Raw genomic sequence first — 12,783 nt, 5'->3', positions numbered from 1 at the left:
AGTATAAAGTATTACTCTAAATTGTTCATGATGTCGTTCAGAAGTGATTGCGGGAAAACTGGCTCCGTTTCTTTGGCGCGTTCATTCTTATTCCTTCTGTTTAAAATTTCAAATCAAAAATATAAAAAAATGTTGAAAATATCTTAAAATTCTCAATTCTCAAAATAATTCAAAAAATTACAAATTAATTTCTTTTAAAAATACTGAAAATTCATTAAAAAAATTCAGAATAATATAGGATGATGTTAATAAAAATTCATAAAAATATCAACATCGCTAGAAACATACAAAAATTCGCAGACTAAAAGTTACAAAAATAATTCCGAAAATTACGAAAAAATTACAAAAATTACGGAATTAATAAATAAAATTCGCTACAATTAAAGCACCGAATTCTTACTCTTCAGTATCGACTGGATTTGTTGCTTGTTTGTCGTGTTTGTGTTTGCTAAAAATCGAAATTTAACAAAAATTATCTTCAATTAATGTATATATACTACGAACGAAGTTCGAAATTAGGTTACAAATTCGCTTACCTTCGTCGTTCGTATTGGTTTCGTACTCCAGTCATCTTCAATTGAAAAAATTAGGTTTAAATTAGAAAAAATTGTAGAAGGAGAGAAAAAATGTAGAACTATTGAACTCGAATTTACCTTAAATCTGCAATACACCGGCGGCGAAGGACGTTGATCGACCGTTTTTGGAGCTGCGATGGCGGTTTACGCGAGAGGAGAGAGAAAATCGTGAGGGAGAACAGAGAGAGTCTCGAACGGGAGAGAAAAAGAAGAGGAAAGGTTTTAGAGAGAGAAAGTGGGTGGGGTTTAGTGATAGAGACGTGGCTTTTAATGGGGAAGGTGGATGGGTTTGCTCACATTTAATCCTAGCCATTAGATTGAATCTAATCCTACGGATTAGATTCATTCTCATATAAAGTAGTATACTCATATAGGGACCTATTTTCACAGGATCTCTTCCCTATATATATATATATATATATATATATATATATATATATATATATATATATATATATATATATATATATATATATATATATATATATATATATATATATATTCACTAAAATAGGATACCTAATTCACTAAAATATTAACTTCAAATACGTAAAATATTTATTTCAAATACGTAAAAATACGGGCTATTACAATTGTGGACCATGCCTTAAAATAAAGTCAACAACTTGTTCCTAATTTATTTTTGCATTTATTAGGATTATTATGAAAAAAATATCAAATTAGTGTCGTTGATATATGTTGTGCTTGAATAATGTGATTTTAAGTCACAATTCGCTTTTAAAAACATAAGGTTACTATGCTTCAAAAAATGGTTACTATGTCTAAGAACTTTGGTGTTTAATTTATTATAGTTACTATATGAACAATAAAGGCCACTATTAGTTAAAAAGGTGCTAGAGAAAACTATTGATTTTGGATCCACACTAATATTATTTTGGACCATGCACACGCACGAATAATCCTGCTAATTATACGCCCTTTTGACCATCTACAATCGCTTGAAGTGGGGCAAAACTATTTCAAAACCATTGCACAAATCAACATATACTCCAAGTTACAATGCAATTGCTTTTGTTAAAATACTTGATTTCAAAATTAATTTTTAATTATTTTACACCATGTACATCAACTAGATGATAAACAATATGTCAATCTCTAAAATAAGTGATTAGCGACAATATCGTTTAAGAGTGTTCATCTGGTGAAAGATTTTTTTGATCAATTCAGGCTGAAAGGTGAAGCAAAATTGCCCAGAATTGTTGGGTTATGTCGTGTCTAATGGAGCAAATTGCGTTCAAAAACTCTAATCTCCCCTCCAAAAACTCTAATCACCCCTCCAAAAACTTCACTATAAGTATGCAAGAAATCACAAAAAATATGTTATCGAAATCAGCCAATGGTCAAACTAGAACTTGAATCTATCATACTCTTCAGCATAATATTATACGTATATTTATGTGAATCTCGTTAATTAGTACATAACAACTATTTTGTTTTGCACAAAGAAATATAAACAATATGGTGTAACATGCATCACCAAAGTCTCCATCATCATCCTCCTTGACTCATCACACACATTCTCAACCCTATATTATGGCCACTATACACGGCACTCCCATCTTCAACTCCTATTCAAATTTCTAAATTATTCCCATCTTTTTAAATAATTTTCTCTAATAAACACCCAAAACGACACTAACTAACCCTTAAAACGACACCCTCCCTCAAATCTTCAATCCCCAAATTCCAAATTCCTCCGAAGTTTCCTACTACTATCACCATCATCATCTTCCTCTTCTTCAATCATCTCTCTTTAGAAATTCCCATTTCATCTCTCCAGAAAAACCCACCAAAACCAAGAAAGATAGTGGCGGGAAGAGAGATATTGAGAGAGTGATGGAGCAATCAGTATTGGATGACGTCATCCGACGTCTACTCGAAGTAAGAGGTCGACCAGGGAAGCAAGTTCAGCTTTCTGAGTCTGAGATCCGTCAATTGTGTTTAGTTTCTAAAGATGTCTTCATGAAACAGCCAAATCTTCTTGAACTTCAAGCACCCATCAAAATCTGCGGTAATTTTCATCAGGGTTTTGCTGATGTTTTTGCTTTGTTTTGGATTGTGGGTTGTGCTTTTTGAACCATTAATTTTGTAGGTGTTGCTTAACTTTCTGTAACTTTTTATGTATTTGATTGTAGATAGTGTTTTTCTAAATCGTTACTTTTTTTGGGTTGGGTTTTGCTTAATTTTCTGTATTGTTGATGCATTAGATTGTGTTGTGGTTAGTGTTTCTTTAATCATAATTTCATCTGGATATTGCTTCATTTTCTGCAACTTTTTGCTGAATTCGATTGCTGTTAGTGCTTTTTGAAATCATTTCGTTTCGGTTTTGCTAGATTTTCTGTATTTTGCTGTGTTGGATTGTGGGTAGCTAATCATTAGTTTATGTGGGTTCTTAAATTAGCTCTATTTGTTCTTAGTATTTGTGGGTGTTATGCTAATCATTAATCTTTTTCACCTGGTGACTCATGATTGATATTACTAATTTTATATGATAATATAGGTTATAGGTATGATGGAGGATTTTCTGTTCTAGATGTTGGGTTTAGAGATGCATGTCTATATTACTCCACCATTTACCAGTTGACCCTTTTACTTTTTTACTCTAATTAATTGAATTATTTTGGATTCCGTTGTAGTTGTTTGGTTATCATTGATGTTTAGTCAATGAGTTATATAAATCATGTAGATGGGTCGGTGATTTGATTTTGTTGCTGCGGAGAATCATTTCTGTTCTTTTGATTTGAAATGTAAGTGTAACACAATGGGGATGAATTAGATCTAGGTCTGAATTTCATTTTAGGTTCGATCTATTAATATAGTCGGTTAACTAATTAGAGAAAATAGTTATAATTCTTTAAGAGTGTGTTAGTTATTCTACGGTAAGAATGATAACGTCTTACCCTGTAATTTTGAGGTGTTCACAAGGTGTGCCGAATACAAAATTTGAAGTGGTTAAATTGAGCTAGGGAGCTGAAATGATTAGTTGGTATTACTTATTAAAATTCATATGTTGAAATGTTTCAGTTTCCAATAGTTCCCTTATCTAGAATTCATCATCATTATCATTATCATTACCCCATTGCCTCAAAGAGGCTCCCGCGAGAAGCGGGGTAAGGGGGGGTTGGGTGTACGCATCCTTACCCCTGCAATTGTAGAGAGGTTGTTTCCAATTGACCCAAAAGCGATAGCGGGACGACAACGGAATGACCATCTTCTACTTCATAGAAAGGAAGCGAAGATGTTTTAAGAGCCATTTTGATTTAGTCCATTACATTCCACAAAAGAACGAATGAATCTTTGGCTCCATCGGAAATAGACATCAATTGCAATAAACATGTCTAGAATTAGCTATCTAAAATCAATTGCAATAAACATGTCTTTCATTTTCATTAAAACTGTCCCGCTCTGTTAATTCCAGTGACATAAAATCACGATTATTACGTGGTAGCTCAGTAATTCCAATCACGATTAGTTGCTTGTAAAAAAAAAAAAAAAAAAGAAACGAAAAAGAAAGAAATTGGAAGACTTTATGTGCTGTTACTACAAGCAAGGTGGATGGTATTTTATCCGCAAAAGTATCTTAGCTTCAGATTTTCCAGTTTTCACAAGTTCTTTGATGAACAATGATTGGAAAAAAGTGAAAGGGAGTTTAGAAAATGGCGAGGAAACAAAGAAGAGAGAGAGAGGAATAATAAGGGCATTTGAATTTGAGATTCCTGTTTGTACCATTGTGCCTTCTGTATACCTTGGTATGGGCAACATGCTGAGTTTCCTGTTTTAGGCCTTGTATACTTGTTAGGGAATAGGGATGTCTTTTGCTGCTATCTTGAAAGAATAGTTATGCCTTCAGCATTTACAGAGAGACTATTTCTCATTGACACATGATCTGATATGTATTCCCCATCTGTTCTAATACAACACTTAAGAACTACCGACAATTTAATAAGCCATTCATCATTACCTAAAAGCCAAAAAAAAAATCTCCGATTCTTCCAGAAATGAACACCATATAGTTTCCATTTTGATTTATTGTGATTGCTAAAGTGTTGAATTTTCATGTCTGACTGCATATTTGCATGTGACTCGCAGGTGACATACATGGCCAATATTCTGATCTCCTAAGACTTTTTGAGTATGGTGGATTTCCTCCTCAAGCAAATTACTTATTTTTGGGTGATTATGTTGACAGAGGCAAACAAAGCCTGGAGACAATTTGCCTTCTTCTTGCATATAAGATTAAATACCCTGAAAATTTCTTCCTCTTGAGGGGAAACCACGAATGTGCTTCCATAAACCGTATCTATGGATTTTATGACGAATGCAAGAGAAGATTTAATGTTAGATTGTGGAAAGTCTTCACTGAAAGTTTTAACTGTATACCAGTTGCAGCCCTCATCGATGAGAAAATTCTATGCATGCATGGAGGTCTCTCACCTGATCTACACAATTTGGATCAGGTACGGAATATGCAGAGGCCTACTGATGTGCCTGATACGGGTTTACTGTGTGACCTTCTCTGGTCAGATCCTAGCAAAGACGTCCAAGGCTGGGGTATGAATGATAGGGGAGTTTCATATACATTTGGTGCTGACAAGGTTACCGAGTTCCTTCAGAAGCATGATTTAGACCTTGTCTGCCGTGCACATCAGGTCAGGCTGCCAAATTAATTGTTGTGATTTTAAGATTTTGTTTTGTTCAATAAGATTACTTTTATAGCAAAGATGTACGTAAACTAATTTTGAGATAAGGAGTAATTATTAGCAGCTGATGTGTTTCTTCCTTTCTATTGAGTTCTTGTGCATGCTATGGGTTTCTGTTCTTCATGTCCTGAGCATCGGATATAGTGTTCTTTTCTGAAGTTTTGCTTCTACCCCTCGTTTCTTGGAATTTATATGAATCCTGTTGATTTTTTATTCAGGTAGTGGAGGATGGGTACGAATTTTTTGCAGATCGGCAGCTTGTAACAATATTTTCTGCACCTAATTATTGCGGCGAGTTTGATAATGCTGGTGCTATGATGAGTGTAGATGAGTCTCTGATGTGCTCGTTTCAAATTCTGAAGCCTGCAGAAAAAAAGTCTAAGCTCAACTTTGGTAGCAGTACTACTACAGCTAAGCCTGGTAATGGAGTCAACTTTTTTGGGAGCACTACAACCATGAAATCTGGAACTTCTCTCCCTGGGGTCAAGGTAATATAGCTTCCATTTATAGTACAGTTGACAAATTAGAAAATTATGGAACTCCGGATTCAGTTTAAAGCTTCATATTTTGGCCTTTTGTTACACCCTCCTTGTCCTGGAACACCACTATTTTTCCTTTCTTTTGTTTCATTTGTGCATTCGTGTGTGTGTTCGTGTGTGTGTTCGTGTGTGTTTGTACGTTGTCTCCCTTTTAAGATTTCTACGGAACAAGATAGCTTATATTTGAAAAGACAAATTTAATATTCATCATTGTTTTCCCCTAAGCTCATATGATTACGCTTGAAGCTGCCTGCTCTTTTTGTTTATAATGTTTGCCCACTTCACCCTGGTTACAAATTATTATAAAATCCAACCAATGGAAAACATAAACCGTTATTGGAAATTACAATTCCACTTGCTTTTCTCTGTTTCTAAAGTTTCACACCATAACTTGCCTTGAACGTTATTGGTTAAAGAAGTTAGTGACCAACTATAACCAAGCATGATTGTGCTGTTATTGTTGATAATATGTGGTCCATTAGTATGGCTGACACTTGACAAGACCCACCCACAAAATGTGAGTTGATACAAATTTTTATATAAAAAAGGAGCCTGGATAATCTCTAGCATAGGAGTATTAAGCACACCTTTATAAGACCGTGACGCCTCGTTTGGTAGCCGGTAATAAATGGTGGGAATGGGAATAAACCTAAGTGTTATTTGGTAAGAAAAATAACGTCATAATGTCCATGGTAATGAAACCTTACCTCAAAGTTCATGTTTTTCTTCATAAACTTGCATTCCCGCCCATAACCACTCCCCAAATGGTAATGGATGGTAATGAAATCTATGAAGAAGGAATAGTTAATTTTGAGTGAACTAACATTACCATGGGAATGTTTCCTTACAAATTTACATATAAATTGATTCCCTCTGACACCAAATGAGCCGTGAATGATCTTCTAATCTCCGGCTATGTTTAAACAGGGTAGTCTCCTGAAGTAAACCTGTTTATTATTCCCTCTATCCCTAAGTAATAGGCACATTTGGTTGAAGGTTATTTTTAAGGAATTGGGTTGAAGTACCATAATTATCCACCTCGATGTAAATTTTACATCGTAATCATTCCAAAAGGCAGTCTTTCTTAAGGTAATATGCACAAATTGTAATTTTAAGAAACTAAATTATAAAGTGGACTATTATTTGGGGTAAATCCAAATAGAAATGTGGACTATTAAGGAACAGAGGGAGACCGGAAGACAATTATCATCAAGTCTAAAAATAAATAGGAAAAACGACGTATTGGGTTGGCTGGCATCTATTGCTGTATTTTTGGCACTCTCAGCACATTGTAAACCTTCTTTGTCAGCAATTTGTTGTACTAATTGACGAATTTAGATTAATAATATTAAATTTTTGTATGTAATCAACACCTCTTCAAAAATTTCTTCTGATACATTGCCTGTTTAGCTGTTGATTTTCCCACAGTCCTGCTACCTGCTACTAGACTCAGTGAATAATTTCCAAGACAAACTATCTGATCAGTTGAAAACCATTTCTTGTCTCCTGGAACCTGTCAAAAAAAAGCACTAGGAAACTGTCTTTTTCCTTTCTTTGCTACTAAATAATAGATCAACCGTGCATTAATCTTGTTGATTTTTTTCTTGAAATCCTCTTCCCCCATAACTTAATTAGCTTGACCAGATGTCTGTTCCCAAACCTGTAGCTGCCGGATTATTTCAACTGACCTCCCATTTCAATTGATGTCCTCTGAGTTCATTTTATAAAACTGTTCCGAGCCTTGCTAGAGTCTCACAATACAGTAAAGAGGTGTGCACATGGCTCGGATTCCTTCAGTTCACCTTAACTCTTCAAGGGCATGTTTGGTTGGACATGTTAGAAACTTAGAATGGATTGGAATGGTTGGGCTTTTTAGCTATGGAATTTCTTGCCGAGGGGGTCTAAACTCCATTCGAACCCCATAAAATCTCATACCCACCTCCCCAAGTCCCCGCCGAGATTCTAACTCCATTCCTCCTAGATTCACTTATGAGGTATAAATGATTATAATCCATACCATAATTAACCAAACATATGTAGAGTGGTGTAGGGTTTTGAATCCATACCTGACTCTCTATACCATTCCATTCCACTTGAATGAACCAAACAACCTCTGAATTCCTTGTAGGTGGTTTTGATAGTTAATTCACACTTTTCCATTCTTTCAGCCTTTCCTGTTATTTTTTCCCATTACGGGGTGATAGGTATGTTTTTTATGAAGACGTTGGATTGGAACTCCGTACCCTATGTGGCTTTTAATCCCCCCCCAACCCACCCACCCATGTTATATAGCAACTTATCAAGTGTTCTCACAATGTAATTAAAGCATGCAAATTTTCTAAGCGTAGCCACCACAGATTTTTGCATATTTGCTGGTTTAACACATGGACATCCCAAATGCTATGAGTGTAGAATGTGTGGAGACATAAGTGCTGGTGTAGAATGGAGACAAGGAAATCCGGAAATAACATATGAAGGACGTCGGTTTTAGGGGACTTTTTTACAAATTTACCAACTGCTAGTGGGGCCGGAATACCTGTAAGGTAGCAAACATGATCTGCACCTGGGTGTTTGGGCCCCCCCTTTCTTTCTCCTTTTGGTGCTCAAAAGCTAGTAAAGGTTGAGTGGGTTTTTAAAGAGAGGAATTGAGAATTTGTGTAGGGAAGTTTGAAATAGTGACTGGTTGACAAAGTTGTAGCTCTAATGGTTTAAAAGAGTCTCCTTGGAGTAAAGATAGTTTGATATGAATTCCCTTGTGCTTGGTAACTGCATATGAGATATGACTAACCTCAATACCTGATCTTTCATCTTTGTGGGGACATTAAAGTGAGGATTATTTTGCGTTATTAACCATGCTTTGATCATCTTTTCAAAAATATTGTGTTGAATTTTTTCTTCGTTTTCCTTCTTGGGATACTTCAGTATCCCATCTCCTGCACCCGTATATATCCTTTAATTTTGAGGTCGCTGGTTAGCCTGCTGCAAAGGGATTTTAGTATTTAGTATTTTACTATCTTTTTAATCAGGAGGTAATCTCTTTCCTGATTAATTGGATGTCAGATTCATTCTATTAAATCTCTTTCCTGCAAAGAATAAATAGAATGAATCTGGCACTCTACAACTTAACAACGACTAAGCTGAATGCTGCTCCCCATCATTGTTAAGTTATAGATTGGCTGAGGCATTACATTTAGTCTTTTCTATCCCATAAATCTTTATCAGTCAAAACCCAAAAAGGGTTTCTATGTTTATCTATAAATAAAATGCAAGTTGAGAACAAATAATCGGGAACCACATTATCTCCTTCTGAAAAGAAAATGAACAGGCTATAATTTGAGTCTACACATTTGGAAATAGCTGCTGTAATAATAGTATGAAAGACAAGATTTAGCTCCAAGAATTGAGGTGCTGGGATCAATACAAGTGGAGCAGGAATGCTTTCGGCAAGAAATGAGTTAGAAGTCCACATCCTATCCTATTGTTCCTAAAGAATGGAAAGAGAAATGTTTCTTCCGACCACTGCATCTGCCATTTAGATTTTCATAGGTCTGGTAGATAGTTTGGGTGCAACTCTTTATCCCACCATGCCGGGTATGTGTGTTAGAAAAGAGGAAGCTTCTAACTGTTCTAAGTAGTTCCAATAGTAGAGTTCTACGATGTGATTTGAGCTCATTTACCATGAATAATTTGAAGTTTCTGAAGACTTCTTGCAGTACCCGCTAGGCCGCTACTATGATTCAGTAGGTGAAGAAATACATCTCCTCTAGCTTTGCTTTGCTATAAGCATGTTTGCACCGTATATAAAATGCATTAGTTTTCCAAAATTTAGGAGATTAGTAATTTTAAGGGACTTTCACTAGGTACCTTGTTAAATAATTTTGTTTGGTATACCTATGGTTTCAAAATGACAAAATGCGCCAAGTACCTTCGATGTTTTACAAATTCAGTTGGTACCCTTACAACTAATGTACTTCAAATGTAGTTAAATGAAACAAGAATGCTGTAACATGGAAGAGCTTTTGCGTAATTGCAAAGTCTATTTTGTTTCAAGCTAACTTAATATGAACCTTTTTGTGATTGTTACGATCAATCTGAGGTACCCAGGTTCAAGCCCTATAAAAGTCTAGAATGCCCTTTGCTGCTCTCTTGCTGTGTCTTGCATCATATTATTGACTCTCCCTCTCTCCCTCCCTATGATAGTGCTTCCATTCTATAGTTGCTCGTTTGATATTGCCATACGTATGACCTCTCTTTCGTGAGGGTTTTGGCCACGCAAATTCTTCTTAGACCTCTCAGTCCTATTCAGGGGGGTTATGCGGTTATAAATTTAAAAGAATTTCCTGCCCACAAGAATGCATCCCGCTCCAGTATTCCCTCTATATGAAATGAGATGGCATGTTGTCTGATCCTCTTATTATTAAGGATATAACATGATTTTACCAAAATACCTTCTACAATGGTTTTGTTTCTGAGTCTTTTCCCATTACTTAATCATTGTCGGGGCTGATTGGAAAATTAAATCTTAAACCACTAATAATTCAATACAGAGTATTTAGGACATTTTATAGACTATTAATTTCATAATTCATAAGGAGAGAGTATTTAGGACATTCTATAGACTATTCATACGGAGAGGGTATTCAATTCTATTTTGTTGGGCTTCAAAATTGCTGTCATGTGTGGCATTCTAAAATCCTGACATATTTTACTTTAATGTGATTTTGCCTTCTTTGTTTATCTTTGTTTGGGGGGAAAATTTATTAAGTAGTTATGTTTATACTTGGTATTTGGGTGTTACTTATTTATATTTGAAGTGATTTGCTAACTATTGATATCAATCTTATGCAGACATATGGTGTATGATAGATGATGGATTTTTCCGAAATGGAGTAACAATTTACACTACACAAGTTTCCCTGTGCTGTGACTCATAATACACAAACCATGGAGACTGGAGAGTACAAATTTGGGTCACTATGGTGTCTGATAATTGTACAAAGATGAAAATCTTAAATTTGATGTAAGGGATTATTTTGGTTGGTAGAAAGTAGAGGGATGAAGTTTATGGGAAGAAGGGGGCTTCTGGCATGTTATTCCCGTATGTTGTGTAGACTAGCTGCTGTTCTGGTTGCTGCTAAAACTTGTATGTATACCTAAAATCTCAATCTCTCTCTCATACACACCCAATTCTCTTCTGAGACTGTAAAACATGTCTTAACTCGTCTTCAGCATTGGCAACCCTGATACCAGGTAACCGCAGTTTTTTAGTTTCCTAAATATTTAGTATTCGGCTGCTAATAAAATTCTATACACATGTTAAGATCCTATTGTTTTTTAGCATTCATAACCCAAAATTTGCGAGAAAGATATACAAATTTTTTTTGTGAAATAACACCTGAATGTGATTTTTTTTGCGAAAGACAACCAAAGGTAAGTTACCGGCAATAACTGAACGTTTTCGGTCATTGACTTGCACGTGAGCAACATGTGTGGTTTTATTTATTATAAAATGACTTTTTATAACCCAAATTTTGCGAGATAGGACCTTGTATAACTTTTTTTTTTGAATATCACAACTTAATGTAATTTTTTTGAGCGAAAGACAACCAAAGACAAGTTTTCGGTATTAACTGAGCTTTTCCGTATTGACTTGCACATGGCATTTATCGTGGATATTGACTTGGTACGTGGCATTTATCGTGGACATTGACTTGTATGTGACATTTGTCGTAGCTGCACTTGACATTTATTCCAATTCGTTTATCACGAACTAAATGGTCAAAATACTAGGGAATTTCTTGGAATCACTTGTTAAAAATGACACAGCCTTGATGAAAGATGCAATTTTTAGATTATAATCAGTTTTTGAAGAAGACGTAGTTTCAATAAGAATGTCCTTTCTAGAATTCGCTTAGCTTCAAAAGAAGACAAAGAGAAGTGGTTAGCAAAATAAAGACACACGTATGCTCACGTGCAAATCAATGACCGAAAAAGTTCAGTCAATGTCGGAAACTTGTCTTTAGATTTCTTTCGAAAAAAAAATTTACATTAAGGTGTGATTTTACAAAAACAAAATATACAAGGTCTTTCTCGCAAAAATGGGTTATAAAAGGTCCTTTTATAACAAAATAAAGTCACGCGTGCTGCTCACGTGCAAGTCAACGGTCGGAAAATCTCAGTCAATATCGAAAACTTGCCTTTAGTTGTACTTAGAAAAAAAAAAATTACATGTGTGATTTTCGTAAAATTTATACTAAGGTGTGTTTTTCCAAAAAAAATTATATAAGGTTTTTTCTCGCCAAAACTGAGTTATAAAAGGTCCTTTTTGACAAATTAACCTTGTTTTATTACCCCTCTAACAGTCATTGTTGAGGAAAGAAGAGGTTTATGATGTCATTTTATGTTGTGGAAAAATCTTTCATTAACATTGTCAATGAATCTATGACCTTTCCTTACAAAAACTTAATCACCTCAGTTAGTACTCTATGACAAAATCATACATGCATTTGTTAAGTCTGCTAGGGCGTCGTTTTGTTCAACGAGCTTGAATGGATTGGAAAGGATTTTCATACCATGGACGTATGGATTGGAAACCCCATACCAATCTGGTTTTCTTTGGTTCAAAATTGGAATGGGTTTTATATCCTATTTTTATTATTTTGTTCACTCTTAAAATAATTTTGTTTATATATGGAGTATCCAATTTAGGCAACTTTCACAGTTTTCTCCACAATACAAGAGAAAATTATATTATCAAAACAATTTCATAATTACCATTATACGTCGACAAACCAGCCCTTGGATCTTTTCCCAAAGAGCATTAGAGAAGATATAATTGATTAAACCCAGAAAAGTGTCGTGATGGAAAAGATTATAGTCGGGTAGTGTTGCAGGAGTATGAAAGAAATACTTGTTTTTAACGAGAAACTACCACGCCGGAGAAGATGA

General features: G+C 35.0%; 1 protein-coding gene across 1 annotated transcript; it reads left to right on the top strand.

Moving 5' to 3' along the window:
• Nucleotides 1-2,019: 2,019 nt before the first annotated feature.
• LOC110797283 (serine/threonine-protein phosphatase PP1-like) lies at nt 2,020-11,162 on the top strand. The gene is made up of 4 exons (XM_022002379.2): nt 2,020-2,607; nt 4,686-5,245; nt 5,515-5,784; nt 10,684-11,162. Exons 1-4 carry the CDS (start codon nt 2,433-2,435, stop codon nt 10,696-10,698), a joined length of 1,020 nt encoding a protein of 339 aa, XP_021858071.1. The 5' UTR covers nt 2,020-2,432; the 3' UTR covers nt 10,699-11,162.
• Nucleotides 11,163-12,783: the final 1,621 nt, after the last annotated feature.

Source organism: Spinacia oleracea, chromosome 4 (assembly GCF_020520425.1).
Source record: "Spinacia oleracea cultivar Varoflay chromosome 4, BTI_SOV_V1, whole genome shotgun sequence".
In the NCBI taxonomy this organism is placed as follows: Eukaryota; Viridiplantae; Streptophyta; class Magnoliopsida; order Caryophyllales; family Amaranthaceae; genus Spinacia; species Spinacia oleracea.
The sequence above is the reverse complement of the archived record's forward strand: the minus strand, read 5'-3'. Positions and strand labels throughout refer to the sequence as shown.